Raw genomic sequence first — 19,896 nt, forward strand, 5'->3', positions numbered from 1 at the left:
GAGGTATTTATCCTCAGCAATCGCTAGGGAAATGCAAATTAAAATCACAATGAGATGCCACTTCCCAGCTGCAAGTGTGGCTAAAATAAAAAAGACAGACACTAACAAGTGTAGGTGAGGATGGGAGAAACCCTCATCCACTGCTGGTGAGAATCTAAAATGGTGCAGCCCCTTTGGAAAGCAGTTTCATAGTTCCTCAGAATACTAAACATAGTTATCATATAACCCCAGCCATTCTGTGCTTAGGTATATATACCCAAGAGAAATGAAAACGTACTTTCACACAAAAACTTGTACCCAAATGATCACAGCGGCATTACACATAATAACCCCAAACTGGAAACAACCCACATGTACATCAACTGGTCAATGGATAAACAAATGTGGTACATGCATATGGTGCATGAACAGGTTTTATCACAGCACATGCAACATGCTATTATCATGTCTACCTCCTCCACACTATAAGCTCCTTGGCAGCAGAAACCTTGTCTTACCCATATTTTCACATCAAGTGTCTAGTACAGTGTTTGGCACATGAGAGATGTTTTAATAAATGCTTATCAAATGAATAGATGGGTGGATGATCCAATGAATGAAAAAAAACGTATTGCTTCCCAGGAAAATTACTATAAAGGTCTGAATCAGGGGAGCATGAAAATGAAGGGTTGGAGATTTATTGCAAAGCTTTCAGGAAAGGGAATGACTGATAGACAAGATCCTGGAAGAAAGAGAAGGTGGGATCAACGTCACAAACAGAAGACTGGCCTTCACCTGGTGCTATAATGGACCCATTAAGCATGTCTAGGGCACTATGGCTGGACACAGGACCACTACGCCGGGGCTGGGGGAGGGGCTCTCTGCCAGTGCTCCTGAGACCAGAGTCTCTGCTCCAGCCTCACTTCGAGTCCTCGCTCCGTGGTGCTGTTGGGATGGGTGATCGTCAACCTGGCTGACAGACGCAGGATGGAATGGGCCCATAGCAGCGAGCAGGGTGGGGAGAGGAAGACTGTCAGCCCCACAAATAGAAGAGGAAGCTAGAAAGGCGGAGGAAAGGACCCTGTTCTCGGCTGGCGCTCCCGTCCCTATTCCAGATGGAGAGGCCCCTGGCTTTGGAGAAAGCGAGTGTGGGGAGCAGCAGCACTGGGAGCACTTCCGAAGGACACACTGCTGCTCTCCTCACAGGCCACGTTCTCGGAGGCCTGGCAGGTGGGCGGCAGCGGCCAGGCGGCCAGCCTGCAGCAGAGTCACTGTCAAGACGACTGGACTCTACTCTTCCTGGTCCTGCCCCTTCTTCCCGTCCCAGAACCCTGGCTGCCCCGTTGGGCTGTGGCACACACTCATCAATGAAGCACACACCTGGATGTGTGAGTCACAGCAGTCACTGCTGGGAGACCTCGATAAGGTCTACGATGACGTGACATGTGTAAAAATATACACCCACAATCCCAAATACTCAGCCTCACTCCCCTGAGTGGGGTCCGAGGGAGTCTCAAGGGGGAAGGCCTCTGAGTTTCAAAGCATAAATATTCTTACCAGCACTGCTCGAGCCCTTCCTCAAAGTTCAGTCCAACTGGCAAAAGAACCTGACAGTGAATCCTTTCGGCAAGCAAGTAAATGGCCTATAACGTGAATTATCCTCTCTCCTTCACACTCTGCTCGCTCTGGCTTGCCTGCGGCATTCTACCCATGTCTGCTTATGCATGTGTCTCCCTCGCTGGCTGGGACCTGCTCTTCTCGATTCCTGGGGCCTAGTGCAGGGCCTGGCACGTGTGTGAAAGAAGGGGATGAAAACAGGGATGCAGGAAGAGAGGATGGGGCATGACTGCAGACTGAGTCAACCTCAAACACAGAGAGAGGAAGACTCTAGAGACTGGGTAGAGGCCACTACCCTGGCCTACAGGCTTAACCCTTTGCACTCGCTTGCTTTTTTCTCGATTCCTTTATTCTAATGCTAACCGTGTTGAGTCACACTCGACATCCGAGTGCAAAAGGTTAAACTCCTTGCCTTTGCACACTGCTGTCTAACAGTGTTGAAGATCCTGTTACCATGTATTTGGCTAAGGGAAAAGACTATTGGCTGTTAACACTGTCCACCACGCCGGTGCACGTGCCTGAGCTAGAAGGGCCACCCCCACCCCACTCCGCCTGCTGGTGAGTTCTTAGCCATCTTTCAGTCTCAACTGAAATATCACCTCCTATGCAAACCTTTCTCATAGCCTCCAACACTCGGCATGTAACTCTTCTTACCGTGCTTATCTTGTATTATTAATGATCTGCTCATGTGTCTGTTCTCCCTGCTAGAGTATGGGCTCCCCAAGGGCAGGGAAAAACGCTTTTTTCTTTCTTTTTGTATTTCTCTGCCTCCACACATGCTGGCACCAATCCTGTCACATGGCCCTTACATGTTTTCCCAGTGGGTGTTTTGTTCCTATGAGCTTAGCCAGTGCAGGCACACTGAGGTGGTGGGACAAGGGGGTGGGGATGGAGAGAGGGCAGGCCTGCTGTTTGGGGCTGGGGATCAGGACACAGCAGGAAGTGTAACATTGCAGGGAGCTGGGTGAAAGGTGAAAGGTGAAAGGCTAGACAGACAGAATGGCGTGTTTTTCCAATTTCTCACTCTGCCTTGGATCAGGCTTCTCCAGTCCGTGGCATATGGATAAGGCTTCTGAGAGCCTCTGCTGACACCCTGGAAGCACCCAGGCGTAGGGAGACGCTAGTTCATTGTTCTATTCCTTCTTAAGATAGTTTATGCCCTGGACCCAGGCTCCGTCACCTTCTTTCTTGTCCACTCTCCTCCCGCTCCTCTGTCACCAGCGTTATGAATCTGGGGGCCTGACTCGGCTCTGGTCCCACTTGCTAAATGTATGACAATGGCAAGCAGGGGGCCTCCTACCGACACAAGTGGGGAGAGGTCGATCCCAGGTCCTGCGCTCCCCGCTCAGACACAGCAGCTCCTCGCTGCCTCGCAGGCTGTACCCAGAGTCACAGCCGAAGGACACAGAACTCCCTGCAAACTGGCCTCCGTCGTGAACCTTGTAGCCAAACTGGGGGGTTCCAGGGTCCTCACATTTGATGAGCTCAAAACCTGGCGAAGAGAGAAAAGAAAGGGTAAGCAAGACCAGCCGTGGCAGAAACCACAGTCCTTCGGAGCCTGTTTCCTCAAGGGAGCCAGCAACACGTGTCTCTAGTTCTGAGGGACTCGCTGCTCGGGCGTCACATTGCTGTGCTCGGGTGAGGGTGTATTATGGAGTATTCATTCCCCCGATGCTAGCTGCAAATGATGTTAGTTATTTCTCCAGGCATGGCTTTCAGGCATAGTTTTGGACTTTTCTGTTTCTTCTGTTTGACCCCAAAGCATTTTGCTAAGTGGGAGCTGTTCTTTCAGTTCTGCTCACCGAGACATTCTGGTGGGAAAGTTGCTTTAAACGTATGTTTCAAGCCTCCGTCATGCCTGCTTAAATGCGCTCTATTGCAAAGGCTGGAGAAGGAAACCTCTACAGAGCTCCTGGGATACGGTGCCTCACGTGCTCTCTTGCTTGTTATTAACGGGAGTCTCACAGGAAGGTACGACTAGGTGTATTTTACAGCTGAGAACATTGACTTAGGAAGGTTAAGTACATTGTTCCGAAGTCATACCATCTCAGATGATGGGAATGGAACTCGACGACTCTGCTGAATCCCTTTTCCACTGATCCGCCCTCCGGGACCCGCACAGCCCCCTGTCATATGGCCTTGAGCCCGGGGACAGGGACCCTGAGTAGCCTCACTGGCTGTGTTTTCTCTAGCAGACTTATTGGGAAATAATTCACACACTAAACATCCAGCCTCCAGCATGTACAACGGAGTATCTTCAGTACCTCTGCGCAGTTGTGCACCAATAAAGACGGTCGACACAGGCCGTTCTCATCCCCTCAGGAGAAGCCCATCCACATTTCCCTCAACTCCCCCAGCCCAGGCTGCCCCGATTTCCCTCTGTCTCTGTGGCTTGGCCTGTTCTGGACAGTTCCTATAAGTGGATCATATAACACGTGGCCTTTACTGAGCATCATGCTTCCAAGGTTCATCCGTGTTGAAGCATGAATCAGGTATTTCATCCTTTTTGGTGGTCACACATTCCATAACACATGTTGTTTCATCACTCATCGGCTGATGGATACTCACTGGATTTTAAAATAGTCCATAAAAGTACATTTCTTTGTATGTACTGGGCAAGCAGAAGCTCAAATAAATGAGTCAAATGGCAGGGGAACCAAAATATGGGGATGTGACCGACCCCCAAGTACTCCAGGGCTGCGTACAAACCTGGGTGCTTTCCATTTTCAAAGTCCCAGGAGTAAAGAAGAAAGTTAAAATCACGAAAAGAGGGCAAGAATCAAGACTTAGCTCTTTAGGAAGTAGTAAAAACTAACAATTATCCATTAACATTTGCATCTTTTTTACATCTGGCTGTAGTTGAATATTATTTTATAAATGTCATAAATACAAAGGCTATCTTTGGTGGCTTTAATTAAAAGCCTCAGTGTTTATTATTTTTAAAGTATTAGTGACTAGCCAGGCTGGCGTGGCTCAGTGGTTGAGCATTAACCTATGAACCATGAGGTCGCTGTTCAATTCCCCGTCAGGGCCCATGCCCGGGTTATGGGCTTGGTTGTAGGCTCGATCCCCAGTGTGGGGCATGCTGGAGACAGCTAATCAATGATTCTCTCTCATCATTGGTGTTTCTATCTCTCCCTCTCCTTTCCTCTCTGAAATAAAAAAAATATATATATATATTAAAAAAATAAAGTTACTAGTGACTAAAAGGTATGCCCTCAACTCAGTTAATCACCAGTTTAAACCACAGAGCTACGGTTTGAAAAGTGGCAGCTTTTCCCAATCCCAGGCACAATGCCTTAGAGCAGTGGTTCTCAACCTTTCTAATGCCGCGACCCTTTAATACAGTTCCTCATGTTGAGGTGACCCCCAACCATAAAATTATTTTTCGTTGCTACTTCATAACTGTAATTTTGCTACTGTGATGAATCGTAATGTAAATATCTGTGTTTTCCGATGGTCTTAGGCTCTACAGCAGCGGTCCTGTCGTGACCCACAGGTTGAGAACCGCTGCTGTAGAGCCTAAGACCATCGGAAAACACAGATATTTACATTACGATTCATCACAGTAGCAAAATTACAGTTATGAAGTAGCAACGAAAATAATTTTATGGTTGGGGGTCACCACAACACGAGGAACTGTATTAAAGGGTCGCGGCATTAGAAAGGTTGAGAACCACTGCCTTAGAGGAAACAAGCAACTAAGCATGCGCCAGTTAGAGTAAACTCGTTGTGATGGATGATGACCCAGAGTCCAACCTCCCAACCAGGGACAGCCTGACTTCTCGTCCACTCAGAAGCAAGCAAGACTTACTGGAAAACTGCAGCTCAAAGCCCTTGCTGGTGTTCTCGGTGTCGGTGATGAAATCAAGCCACAGGCTGCTGGATGTACTATTCAAAGTCACCCCCATCATCTCCGAGCGGCTGAACACCCCCAGCAGACGGGCGGAGTTGTTGTTGCCATCATAGACCTGGACACAGGGGAGACCCCAACCCAACGTCAGCAGCATGACCTGATTTCGAACAACAGCTTCTCACCCACAGCCCCCGGTCTCAGAGTTCAACATCGATAACAACTTTTTTTTTTTGGGGGGGGGGAGGCAGTGAGTCACCAGATGCAAGGAAGATGGCAAGTGGAGCTAGCAACTGAGCTTGGCTCCACTGGTGCCAGTTCTGAGCCCAGCCCATCTCAGTGTGAGCCCAGTCTCTAGGAACTGCCTGCTGCTCTGACCTTTCCAGTGGAGATCTGCTCTGTTCCCCTAGCCCCCATAGGGCAGCAGCTTAATCTTCAGCAGCCTGGGGAGGCCAGGCTGGGGCTGGCTGCCTGCCCAAGCCATCTGTTTCTGCAGACAGGCACGCTGAAAGCATTAGACATCTCTGCATCGCTAGACACTCGGTCCTGTCCTTTCAGAGATGAGACAGCTGTCCTCCTGCCTGACCCCACCCCACTGCGGCAGTGGCCTCAGTCTTGACCACTTTTCTGGACATGGCCGCTGGGATCCAGGCAGGATGGAGTTAAGATGACCAGCATGTCATGGTACCTTCCCTTCCTCAAGCTCAGTCTCTGCTCCTTCTCTCCTAAAATAAGGACTCCAGCGAGGGCCTGCCGGGCTTGCCAGGGGTGGGATCGTGCCGGCATCTGGCTTCCCTGTCCCATCTGTCCCCTGAACTTCTGAGCACCATCCAAGTCAACAATCATCAGAATAATGAACTGGCCTCCCAGGTCTCAAGGTGGCTGCTCCTTTCCAGATAATTGTACAAATAATAACAGAAGTTGTGATTGAGTGAAGGACCCCCTGCTGCTTTGGTAAATATCAAAGATGGGATCTCTGGGTGGGCGATGAATATTTGTGCATGGCACAGAATGTGGTGCCAGCTGCCAGCAAATTGCGACAATATTTCCCTTCTACGATTTATGAGGCAAAGCCTTCGAAAGGAAGCCACCCTTCAAGCTATCAGTGCTTTTTGTTACAGAGATTTGTTTAGGCCCCTGGGGGCTTCAAGTCTGTTTCCAGATCCTATGTGCAATGGCTCTAAGTCACTCATAGACGGAGACAATTCTGGCGTTCCAGCAGACACACAGATGGCCCCAGTTCAAAGGGGTTAGCCTACTGCTGCGGCCGAACTGTTATAACATTTATTTTACCCATTAAAGCATATATTGGAATGAACCGATCAAGGCATTCATCGTCCATACTTGCTAACATCACAGTAAGGGAGACAACCAGACATCATGCACTTCTTGATGGAAGACATACTATGACCTATGGAGTCATTTTGCTGGAAAAAAAAAAATCAAACCGGAATCAGATCAAACTATTGGTTTGATAGAGGGGACAGAGGAACACAGGGGATGATATTCTGGGGATGTGGTCAGCAAATCCAGAACGTGAATGATTCCACTGGACAAATGATCCAACTTCCTCAACAAGTGAGTTATGACTGGGGGTTAAAGAGATGAAGGTAGAAACCTATAGATTAAAAAACAAAAACAAAACATGAGGCAACTAATCTGATGTGTGGACTTTATTTAGATCCTGATGCAAATAAACTGCAAATTTAGAAAACATGATGACACTTATGAGATAATTGGAAACTTGAACGCTCATTGGATATATGATGGTATTAAGAAATTGTTGTTAATTAATGAAAGTGTAACGGGAACAGGATTTTTTCCTTAATTTCAAAGCATAATTCATCCTAATTCATTGAGAACAAAATGTTCTTATTAAGTATCATTATGATAAAATATTCATTGTAGAAAACTTATAAAACAGAAAAGCCCAAAGAAAATAAAAGCAACTTTCAGCACTCATAACATTTTGTTCTGTCTTTCTAGGCTTTGTTCTATGCATATCTTCACTTATGCATATTTATTTTTATAAATACAACATCTAACTATAGATGCTATATGGTAACTGCTCTTTCACTTGATATAATGCACATATTTTTCAAAGCATTAAATATTTTTCCCAACAGCACTTAAATAGCTCTAGGAATTTCCATCATAAAACTAACCAAACCCCCAATATAATTATTCATACATTGTTGTCCAGAATGTGTGCCCTGGCATGTAAGAGGCACTCAATAAATATATAATAAATAAATAAACCAATGCTTTCTTCTAGTAATTTTGTCCTTAAATCCACCTAGATTTATTTTGGCATCTGATCTATAATAATAAAAGCACAATATGCTAATTAGACCAGACAACCTTCCGGACGAAGCTGGGACTGCGAGGGAAGCCCAGGTCCCGGGTGCCAGAGGGAAGCCAGGGCCGGCAGCCAGGGGAAGGAAGGCCTACTCTTGCACGAATTTCGTGCATTGGGCCTCTAGTATAAGAATAAGATTCCACGTTTTCCTTTTTTTTTTTTTTCTGTTTTTTTTTTCTGGTTGATTAGTCATTTAACCAAACCAAATATTTCATCCAATACCCATTTTAAATCTACCATTATCACATATATAGTTATATAAACTTGGTGTTGTTTGTCAACTTTCTGGTCTATTGCATTCTTCTATTTGTCTATTCCTGTGCATGACCCATATTGTTTTAATTACTGTAGTTTTATAATACAAATAGGTAATAGGGCAAGTGCTCCCTCATTTGTCTTCTTTTAACTTAAAAAATATGCTCCCATATTTATTCTCCTAGATACACTCAAAAAGAATTTTCTCATATCAAAAACAAAATCTTCCCTACAAAAGAAAAGAATACAATCAACCTGTATAATTCTGATAAACATTAAATGTATGAATTAGAGAAAAAATGCATTTATAGGGAACTAAATCTTCCATGTACAAAGTGTCTGGCTCCATTTAATCATGTTGTCTTTTATATCTTTCCATAAAGCTCTGTATTTATTCCTGGATATTTTTATATTTTTGATTGCTACTGGGAATAGGGTCTCTGTATACATTTATTTCCTAACAGAATATTGCTTGTCTATAAGAAAATTGCTTCGATGGTCCAGATAATCATTGTGTACAGGTGATGGGAACGTCCCCTTGAGAAATCTAGGAGAATCTATGTGCATCCGCTACATCTCAGCTTCTTTATTTTTTCCCTCTCTTTTAGATGTTTTTATTTTTCAGCTTTCTTGAGGCATAACTGATGAATGAAAATTGTATGTAATTAAGGTACACAACTTGATGTTTTGATATACATGTACCGTTACATCTGACAACTCAGCAAGATGGCTTGGCTTAAAAATAAATATGCTAAATGGATAGCTTTTTACACACAGTGGCAAACAATGCGAATACTGATGTCTGCTTGAACGCATGCATGCACTGGAGTTCATCTAGGACACACATCTAGAACAGAGAAACTGGCTGCAATGAAGGCACATCTTCAACTTTGTCAGATAGTGCCAGATTGCTTTCCGAAGAGTAATACCAATTTTATCTCACTAATAATGTATGACCGTTTTCACTGCTTTATATCCTCACCAACACTTTGTATTTTCTGGCATTCTGATTTTTTCCAATTTGACGGGTGTGAAATGGTACCTTGCTTTAATTTGTATGTCCCTGGTTATCACTGAGGTTGAGCATTTTTTCATAAGTTTATCATTAATTCTACTTTTCTCTTCTGTGAACTGCCTATTCATACCTTTTGTTCATCCATGAACAGGAAACCTCCCTGCATTTATTTTAATGCCCTTCAAAATAAGGTTTTATTTTCTCAGTAAAGATTATGCACATTATTGTTAGGCTTATTGTTTATACGATATAGCTTTGTTTCTATTATGAATGAGATTACACCCCTACCCCCCCGCCCAATTATGTTTTAATTGGTTGTAGAAACACCAGCAATTTGCTGAATTGTCTTATTGGTTCTGATAGTTTATCAGTTGATTCTTTTGTATTTTTGGAATAAGAGACATTTTATATATTCCTTTCTAAACCTTATAGCTTCTTTGTTCTTTCTATCTTCTTTTTTTTTGTGGGGGGAGGTAAATTATAGTGGCTTGGAGAGGCAGTATAATGTTGAATACAACTGGTGATAGAAGATACCCAGTCTTAGACCTGCCTTGACTGGGTATCTTCAGGAAGTGTTGTCATTAAGAATAATGTTTGCTGTAGGTGTTGGTAGAAACTTTTAAAAAGATTAAAAAAGTTCTGCCTATGATTGCATGAGATATTTTTAAAAATCATGGATGATATATAATTTCATTACATGATGTTTTGGGGGGGCATTGATTGGCAGGATCATGTATTTTTCTCTTCTGTTTATGGGATATTAGGTTGAACCACATGCTGAAATTGCCAATATTCAATTACTTTTGACCTACAAAAATGGCAATTTCATAGTGTTGCCGAATAAATAAAGTATGAGCTTTTCTAATGACACATATCCTCACATTCCTGGAATCAATTCCACTTAGTTTTGTTTTAATACCCAGCTAGATGCAATATATTGTATTTAGAATTTTTAGACCTATGATCGTAGGTGAGACTGGCCTAGTAGCTTCTGTTCTTATGCTGCCCTTACTCAGTTTGATGTCAGTGTTTCTACTTGTTCCTCATTTAAATAAAATGAGTTAGGAGATGGATCCTAATGTTTTTCTTTTCCGAGACAGTTTAATTATTTCAAGGATTAATTGTTTCTTGAAGTTGTTAGTTGCAAAATGGTCTAGGCCCAGGGCCCTTGAGGGAGAATATGGGGGAATCGTAATTTATTGGTTTATTCAAAATTTTTCTTGATGTTAATACTTTTATATATAAAAAGTTCAATTTCATCTAAGCTTTCAGATATGTTGGCTTATAGTTGTTCCTAAATATTTTTTTTACTATTTTCATAATCTCTACTCTAGCTATGACTATGTTCCTTTTTCCATCGTTAATAGTATATATTTGTGACTTCTTCATTCCTTGATCAGTCCTGCCAAGTTTGTCTATTTTACTAAAGTCTTCAAAGAAATAGTTGGTTTTGTTGATAATTGCTATTTTTTATTTTTAACTTTATCTTTAAAAGTATCTTTCTTGCCCGGCCAGTGTGGCTCCATGGTTAAGTGTCAACCTATGAACCGGGAGGTCACGGTTCGATTCCTGGTTGGGGCATATGCCCGGGTTACGGCTCGACCCCCAGTAGGGGACATGCAGGAGGCAGCTGATCAATGATTCTCTCATCATTGATGTTTCTATCTCTCACTCTTCCTTCCTCTCTGAAGTCAATAAAAATATATTTTTTAAAAAGTATCTTTCTCATACTTTCTTTAGATTTATTCTGTTACATTATTCAAGCTATCTAAATCCTTATGCCAGAGAGTAACAGAGGTATATTAAAATCTTCCATGGTGACTGTAACTTTATTAAAATTTTTTACATTTCTGCAGTTTTTATTTAATTTATTCATGCTATATTATTTGGCACATAAAGTTTTACTGTGGATTGATTGTACATTTTATTAATATAAACGCATCTTCTTTTTCATTTCCTTATGCGATGTGGAAGAGTCTCTCTAATTTATCTTATAATAAACTAATTTCATTTTTCTGTGGTTTACCCTCTTCTGTTCATTGCCTCCATTCCATTTTTTAATTGGGTGATCATGTTTTTCATCTCTATTCAATCTTTCCTCATCTCAGATTGCTCTGCTTTCATTATTGCCTATTTTTGTGTCATAAATATAATATTCTCTCAAATCTTGTTAGGAATACAAATTAGGAGCTTTTAAAGTTTTTGTTTCCCTTTGTTGTTTAGAGAGGGGCAATTAGCTCTGACTGCTCAGATGGGTCCCTTCCTCTGACCTACTGAATATTTACACATCCACACATCCAGTTGATTTTCTGTTGGCACATTACAGAGGGCGAGTAAGCGTGGGGGTGAGCAGAAGAGTTAAGCCAGAAGAGGCCATAGTAGGAGCTTTGCCTGCTCCTGGTGTTAAAGTGTGTGTGTGTGTGTGTGTGAGAGAGAGAGAGAGAGAGAGAGAGAGAGAGAGAGAGAGAGAGAGAGAGAGAGAGAGGACATTCCTGTTTTTATGTCCCTGCAGTCACTTCAGGGGAGCCCGTAGAAGATTCACTTGCTTCATGGGCACACGCATAGAGCTGTCATTATATACTATTGCATTTAAAGGTCTGTCCTGTCTTGCCGATGTTAGGGGCCAGAATAAAAGGAATCCAGTGGTACTGAGAGACAGCTAGAGTATGTGTGTGGGTGAAGTTTAAGACGTATTAAAATGAGCTAAAAAATGTACTGGCCTAGGATGAAAATGAAGACTCTGTGTGAGATTTCCCTAATAACCGACTTTAATTAAGGCAGCTCTTTGATAAATCCTCCAGTCAACTCACTGATTATACGCATACACACATACCACACATTACTGGAGATACACTCTTAATCAACACACACACACAAATACAAGTCATATGTATGCTCAATGTCTAAACAATTTCCTGTCTACAACCCTCTCTATCATCCAGTCCTATCATTGCTTTCTCTTACATGTATCTTAAATCTACCTTCCTTACCCCCACTTCCACACATAGGCCATCATCATGACACAATGGAATAATCTACGAGTGAACATGTACTCAAGGCATACATAAGCACGTACACACACACACACACACACACACACACACACACACTACACTGAGACAAGTATGCACAGACACAGATCCCTCAAACCCAATGAATACTTAGACACAGATTTACACACATGTGGAAACATATGTATACATGTATTTATATCCACAAACATATCTATACTAGTGCACACACACATGCACACAGCTCTTCTTTATCCAAGTTGATGGTCAGAGTTCACAATGGAAAACATGATCCATTGGCCATTCTAACTGAATGTATTATTCTTTTATTCTTATTATGTTGTCAACCCATAATCAATCACATAGTATGTATTCGTGAGCAGTTAGCTCCTAAGCCACATTCTGGGATACTCACATACCCCTTCTTTTTTAGGTTCTCACTTTCTCCCAGGCGACTGAGGGTAATATCTTGGGACTCAGGAGGGCAGAAGAAAAGTTTGGGTCATTCACACAGAGATAAGTAAGTGCTGACCACACTTTTGCATACTATAACATACATGCGCTAAACAATCTATCAGCGTTACCTTGAGGACATCGCCTTCAGAGAGTTCAAAAACCCTGGCTTTAAGCTGAATCCCCTTCCCCGGCTGGGTCTGGATGGAGTAGATGCATTCATGGTTGTTATTGTAGTTCGCAGGAAAGTTGGGGGACAGCAAAGTGCCCTGAGTGCCCGTGACTGAATTCCCACACTCAGCTGGAAAGAGAATCACAATAATCACAGATTAACTCCCATCAGCTACATCAGGAAAACAGCTCACAGCGCTGGAGAACCTTACAACGTTGACAAGCTGTTTGCCTCTCTACCTGCCAAAATGCCTATTTATCTGTCCATTTGTCTGCTTATCAAGGCTTTTTTTTTTTTTTCTTTTAACACCTGCCCTCCTACAAATCTGCTTGGTTTCTTTATCTCTCTCATTCTGTCTGTCTGTCTCTCTTCTGCAGAAACAGAAACAAACCCACCAGATACCGTTTACTTTCACAGTGTTATGAAGCAGCCATTCCCCACACCTGTTCTCATGGTATCATAGCAACAGAAATGACCGAGGAGGATGTCAGGGGAGGATGGCAGCAGCCAAGTGAGGAGACATGAAGCCTTTCTGTATTGGAGGATAGAAACTGAGAGAGGACAAGATCGAGTAATAATTGCTAGCATCTCAGAGCTTCACAAGGATCATTTCAGTCATTAGTCACAACAAGCAACCCCATAAGGTAGGCACCATTACCATCCCAGTTTTAAAGGTAAAGAACCTTATGCTTTGCAATTTAGATCAAGTTTCTCAATTTATGAAGAGGAGGGGGCTGAGAACTCAATCCCTGCTGGTCCTGGAATTTAGGGCCCCTGAAGCTCGGGGGAAATTTTTCCCACGGACCCATTGAAACCCTGTTTCTTTCAATGGGCTAATGAATTCACACCCTCTTCCCAAATCTTTTTCTTCTCTTCCAGAATCTGTTATTATTTCTGCATTGTCCCCATAACTTTATTTGTAGCAGTTATCATATTTTACTTGACTTATTCCTATCTCCTCCACTGCACTGAGGATCTTTCAGGGCTTGGTCATAGCTCTATATCCCCAATGCCTGTTCAGTGCCTGGGTAGGGCGGCCATGAGCAGACAAGAGGGAAAGGGGGAGTAGCTCAGTGGCATGGCATGCGTTGAAGAACCCTGCAGTTGGCTTCCCAAGGTCTTTAATAACTGTGAAGCCTCTCCCTGTTATTCCCCTGTCACCGCAGCTAGAAGACTGCACCCTGGTTGCTTGTTACTGGCCTGGATCCCCCACCCGAACTATGATTACTTGAGAGCTAGGGTCATGCTTAATGAATCTATGAATTTTTAAGGCTTAGCCCAGATCATCTATAAAATAAATACTTGCCAGATGAAAAAATGAATGAATACAGAGTACACTGACTTCAGAAGATGTACAGTCCTAAAAATAATTAGGTTCGGAGGGATGTTAAAACACAAGTCCAGATGGCAGGTCCGTTTTTTTTTTTTGTCTGGACATACAAATAATTTGGAGACTTTATTGAATCTTTGAAGCTGATGTAACAAGTCGGCTTCCTCTGAATCGCCCCCCAATGTCCCTCTTCTAGGCATAGTCCTTGCTGAGGTCAACCAATGGGCCATCGATTTGACCATATATTCACCTCTAATGACCCTAAGCCTGGAGTACTAGGCCAGGGCAATGCAGACAAAGCATGTGATGTACATTCAGAGTTGAGCTCTCCCAGGCTTGGTTATACCCTGTGTTGTCTGGTCCCCAAGGCTGCTTCTTAGACCTTTGAAGACGGTGACCATGTTCCACTACCAAGTCCCAACTTTCTCAATGGGTTCTTTCCAGTTCAGGACTGGCTTCTGTTTCCTAAGACTTTAGGTAAGTCATTACTATGGACTGAATGCTTGTGTTTCATCCCATATTCATATGTTGGAGTCCCAATCCCCAATGTGCGACCTTTGAGAGGTAATTAGGTTTAGATGAGGTCCTGGTGATGAGATCAGCGTGCTCATAAGCAAAGGGAGAGTCCAGAGCCCTTGGTGCCATGTGAGGACACAGCAAGAAAGCTGCCATCTGCAAACCCAAAAGCGGGCCGTCACCAGACAGTGGATCTGCCGGTGATGGGGAAAATGAGACATTTTTTGGGGGGCTAGCAATCTGAATCTGTGCCAGTAACCTAATGCACATTCTTGTTAGTCTATAGTCTAGTCACTGCCCCTTCTTTAATTATCTTGTCCTGCAAGAACTGTTACCTAAGTACTACTCCCATTTTACAGAGGCCATAAACCTCTCATGAACAATACACAACTCCCAGACGGAGTAATCAGCACTGGCGCCAGGCCAGGCCTTTAGATGTGGTCTCAGGGCCCTCACCCAACACACGGGGATTTTTGCAAAGCCTGAGAAAGGTCTGGAAGTCCCATCCCATATCTGGGGGACAAATAAACCAAAGGGTATAAAGGGAAATCTCCCTCCATATTGGCTTGCTCGGGATTTGGAGAGAAACAGACTCCCCTGAGTCACTGTCCCGGTACATGTGGAACGTCTGGAAATAAATGGGTTTTTCCTGTGCCTCCGGTACTCCTGCATATTTTTAGGTTGCTTGGTAAATTCTGTAACACCAGCACCTTGGCCTTGGACTTCCCAGCCTCCAGAACCATGAGGAATAAATGTTTGTTGTGTAAGCCACCTAATCTATGGTATTTTCTTAGAGTACCCCAAACTTCCCCAGGACAGCCATGATCTAGACTTCCGATATCTAACCTCAGCCTGTTTGCAAATGGACCAAAGGTGCGTGATGAATACGTGAGCTGGGCATAAAGCTAGACACACAGAGGTGGGCAGGTACCCTGGGGGCTGCTGACCCTTTAGGTAGAAATGTTTCTAGAGTGTGTACATTTTCTGGGTGCATCAGATGAGAGGGGAGGTTTGGGGAGGGAGTGATGAGGGCTATGCACAATCAGACATTTATCACTCAGTCACCTCACATGGGAGGCTCTTCAAAACAGCTCTCCATCCTCTCTGGGGACACACCCCAGTTCCCTCCATCTAGGGAGGGGCATGTGCTTCAGTGAGGTTGTCATGGAGTTTGGAGGCAGAGAGATAACTTATATCTACTCTCTAAACTTCAGCCTCTGCATCTGCCTTCATCTGTACAATAACACCATCCTCATCCTAAATAATAAAGAGCTAATATGCTAATTAGACTGGGGGACAGAATGACTTTTGGAACGACCTTCCAGAATGACCGCGGGTAGGGCTGAGAGGCAGCTGGGCTGCGAGGGCCGAGCCCCTTGCACAAATTTTGTGCATCAAGCCTCTAGTAAGACTATAGAAAATAAATGCATGAGATTTGATGACAAAATAGGTGACCATATGGGGAGTGGTTAGTACATAGTAGGCCCTTTAACAAGTATTATTCCTCCTTTCTTTCCTCATCGATCCCAAGTGAATCTACGCAGCTTACCTGCTTCCACCTGGAGGCCTAACTGCCCGTGATCTGGGACTAGCAGAAACCCCGATAAACTCTGTAACACCGGCACCTTAACACTTGGGAAGCATGTGTTAGCTGCCTGATATGCATAGCACCCTCACTGTTTCTGACCCCTCTTGCCTTCCACCTAGTTCCTAAAAATTGGCTTCCCTTAAACATGGGCTTTCGCATATTACTGGATCCCCTTCCTGTCCCTGGTTTTCAGAAAAACAGCTGTAGGCCCATCTCTGCCATAATGACCCTCTCTTCCTCCCCACATGCCCAACACCTTTATAAGGAGGGAAACAGGGTTGAGAGCTGTGGATGGGGCCAGTCACCAGGTCCTGACCCCCTTGCACTTGCCCTGGGTACCAGGGAAGGAACGGGAGGATAGAGATGTGGCACTTGCTTCTGGGAGTTTCTAAAGTAACAGGAGGTGAGGGAGCGGATGCTCTGAAGAGCCAAACAGGAGCGTAAGTGGAAACAAATAAATGTTCCAGGGAAACAAGCAGTCACATGCCCAGGAGAGGGCTGCTGCTGGTTCAGGCAGCTGTGACTTTCGTCGGCAGAGGTTACACTAAGGGCGGGGGCTGTGTCTTATCCATCAGCCTGGGGCTCCCGAGGGCAGAGGGTCAGGCCTTCTCAATCACACGGGAGCTCCCAAGGACAGGGCCATGCTCTGTGTGGCAGACTGGGTCCTCCAGGGTCACGACTGTCTCTTCCACATCAAGTTCAGGGGTCCCTGAGGTCCGGGGCTGTGTCACCCCATCACACCATGAATTAGAGCCCAGAGCTTTCAGCTCCTTCTCAGCTGGGAATGTTCCCGGAACGCTGCGTGGCCAAGTCGTTCCCTTTACACCCACAGGGCACGTGGCAGCGGGGAGCCTTCCCGGCGGGCATTCCCGTGAGACCTGCAGCCTGCGGCTCTGCGGCAGGGCTGGTGGCTCTTAGAGGGGATTATAACTGCTGTGGTATTAATAACATGTGCATCGGAAGAAAAATGTAACAATGAAAACATTGTGAGGTGTCACGAACAAACAGTAATTAGAATAATAAGTTAAAGAATTGAGTTTATGCAATGAGATCAAGGGCAAAAGCTTAGGGAGTGTGCATCTGTGGTCCTGTATAATCCCACTCAAGAAAAACTTCCCCCAGAACCACGTAGCTGAGGATATTTTCCCAGAGAAGAGAAGAACTGCTAACAGCTAGATACACACTGAACTTGCACAGGGCAGAGACGTGTGTGTCTGAATGTGTGCCCAAGTCGGGGTGGCTGAATGCTCAGAGGGACGGTTCCAGGAGAAAGGATAAACTCTGGGATTATTTAATTGGTCAGAAATGGAATTCTGCATCTATTTGTATCACTGTTTCCTTTCTGAGATTGTAAAAGGTGATGGGATATTGGTTACCAGTAAATAATATGAAAAGGTTATTGGCAAAATTATAATTATAGGGCACCCTGAGGTTTATGTAAATGATGTCACCGAATGGGGAACAGAGCCTGAGTTGGATATTGTTATCTCTAGCTGGGGCTGAGGCTTGGTGGCCTCTCCAAGGTCGAACAGCTGTGAATGGCAGAGCAGAGACTTGACCTTGAGCCTGGAGACTGTGCAGCCCAAGCCCAGCCCATCTTGCAGCCCTTTTGCAGCTGTCCTCTGCAGGGCCCCAGGCTCCATGGAGTTGTGGCCAGCAAGGCTGACCTCCAGGGCCCTCAAGACGCCGGCCGCGTTTCTGTCAGTGTAGTGTTGCTTTTATCTGTTTGGCGAACTGCGGTTTTATGTACTATTTCACTCTAAGCGTGAGTTCCATGGGTAATAGCCAGCACGGTAAGTACTCCACTAATCCTGCCTGTGTTCCTTCCAGCCACACGTTGCAAGTATTAAGCAAGCAGAGCCGTCAGCCTTACAACGAGGGACAGCCAGCAATTGTCCCTGCTCCCCGCGGTCACCCTATTTCTCCCCACCCTCCAGGCCTGGAGCCCTGGCAGGGGGGCTGGCAGGGCCTTGGATCAGACTCCTGGTTCTGACTCGAACCTCATCATCTACCTTCTCCCTGATGCTTGCTCCAGATGGGCCTCCGCGCTGCTCCTCAAGGCTCAGGGCCTTGACCTCTGCTCTGTCTTCTCCCAGATATGAGTGATTAGTTTCTTGAATCTCCTCTGAGCTTCTAAAATGTCAGCTCCTCAGGGAGGCCTCTGCTGACCCTCTTTTTAAAAGAACCACCTCCGGCGCTTCCTGAGCTGACTTAATTTATCTCAATGCTGCCTGACGTACTACGTAACCATGGGTTTACAGCGGATCTCCCCCATCAGGATGTGAGACCCTGAGTGGGGAGACTTCCTCTGCTTTGTTCACTTTGCATCCCCAGCACCTAGGAGCCTGCCTGAGGGGCAGCGGGTGGTCTGTCAATGAACCCAGCTCCCGCTTCCTCTCTCCTCGCCCGCTGTATGGATGAAGCCTTTCTGAGGTTTCTCAAAAGCTAGCACCCCCATCACACCAGTACCAGCGCCCTCTACTCCACCAGCTTGGGCCTCTCCATGGGCAAAGGTCATACCTCCTTCCTACAGGCCTACTCCCAGCACCAGTGCTCCACCCCGATTTCTCTGCAAGAGGCACTGGAGCCATGGGGATGTGTTAGGGGTGGGAGGGAACAGTATGGGAGTCAATTTCATTTGAGTGCCTACTATGGACCCACTTTACACAGGTCAGGTCGCCTTGGAGCAGCCCAGGAAGCAGGAATAGGAGGCTGGAGCAGGAGGTTAGGCCACCCAAGGCCCCACTGCAGATAACTGGCTAAGGCAGTCCTCAAACCCAGGCCTGTTGGCCTCTTGGCCCGTGTGCGTTCCACCACCTCACACCGGTTCACTAAAGCTTGGCCCACCCCATTAGTGAAGCAAAATGAAAGCACGTGACCACCTACCAACACACCTTGGCAGAGGCGAACTCCACAGGCGCCGTCTGCCCCCCAGGCACATGATGCGGGCCGTGCCCTCCAGACGGTACCCGGGGAAGCAGGAGAAGGTCAAGGTGTCGCCTACACCAAACTGCAAGCCCTTCCGGATGCTGTAGGCGGGGACCTCAGGCTCCTCGCAGGGCTCCAGGTCGTACTCTGGAAGGGCAGCAGGAGAGCGGGGTCAGAGACAGAAGATGGGGTCACAGAGGAAAACACCAGGGAGAGACGATCCAGAGAGAAAGACAGATGGAGGCACAGAGCACGCACACAGCGATCCACAAAAGGCGAAGGGCAAAGGGGAGAGAGCCTGAGAGAAACAGGCTGACAGACCGGCGGTGAGGGAGGGCTGGGACACACAGGCTGTGCCTTGGGTGGTCGGGATGCCTCACTGCCATGAATGGGGGGCGGGGGGCACAGTGCTCTGGAACCTGCTTCCCAGGAGATTTCTGAGGTTCCTTGTGACTTGACCCCTCCTTCCTCTCCCCCTTCATCTCCATATTAACCCTGAGCTGCAGGGTGTGCGGACTGTCCTGCCTCTTTCTCCCAAGGCATTCATCCAGCTCGATCCAATTAGCCTGGTTCAGGAGGGTCAGGCTGTATGACCCAGTCGAGGGAAAGCTCCACTTGGAAAAAGAATCCAAATGCTCCGCTCAAAGCCACCTCCATGATGCTGGCCCTGGAGGCAGATGGCAAGTGCGATGGAGGGGCATTTATGGGCCCGGGGCCTGCCTGGTACCTCTAGTGACAGCAGAGATGTGGGCACTCCTTGTCCCCAAGGGCATCTCTCTGTGTGGTGAGGAGGAGGGTCTGTCTCAGATAGATGAGGCAC

General features: G+C 45.6%; 1 protein-coding gene across 1 annotated transcript in view; it reads right to left on the reverse strand.

Moving 5' to 3' along the window:
- CSMD2 (CUB and Sushi multiple domains 2) overlaps positions 1–19,896 on the reverse strand; it is a 545,662-nt gene that overhangs the window by 139,821 nt on the left and 385,945 nt on the right. Inside the window, exons 21-24 of the mRNA XM_008156972.3 lie at positions 19,035–19,223; positions 12,674–12,843; positions 5,411–5,567; positions 2,897–3,088 (exon numbers count right to left, since the gene is read on the reverse strand). Coding sequence (XP_008155194.2) covers positions 2,897–3,088; positions 5,411–5,567; positions 12,674–12,843; positions 19,035–19,223 — 708 coding nt within the window. The remainder of the gene's footprint in view (positions 1–2,896; positions 3,089–5,410; positions 5,568–12,673; positions 12,844–19,034; positions 19,224–19,896) is intronic.

This window comes from Eptesicus fuscus, chromosome 9, assembly GCF_027574615.1.
Source record: "Eptesicus fuscus isolate TK198812 chromosome 9, DD_ASM_mEF_20220401, whole genome shotgun sequence".
In the NCBI taxonomy this organism is placed as follows: domain Eukaryota; kingdom Metazoa; phylum Chordata; class Mammalia; order Chiroptera; family Vespertilionidae; genus Eptesicus; species Eptesicus fuscus.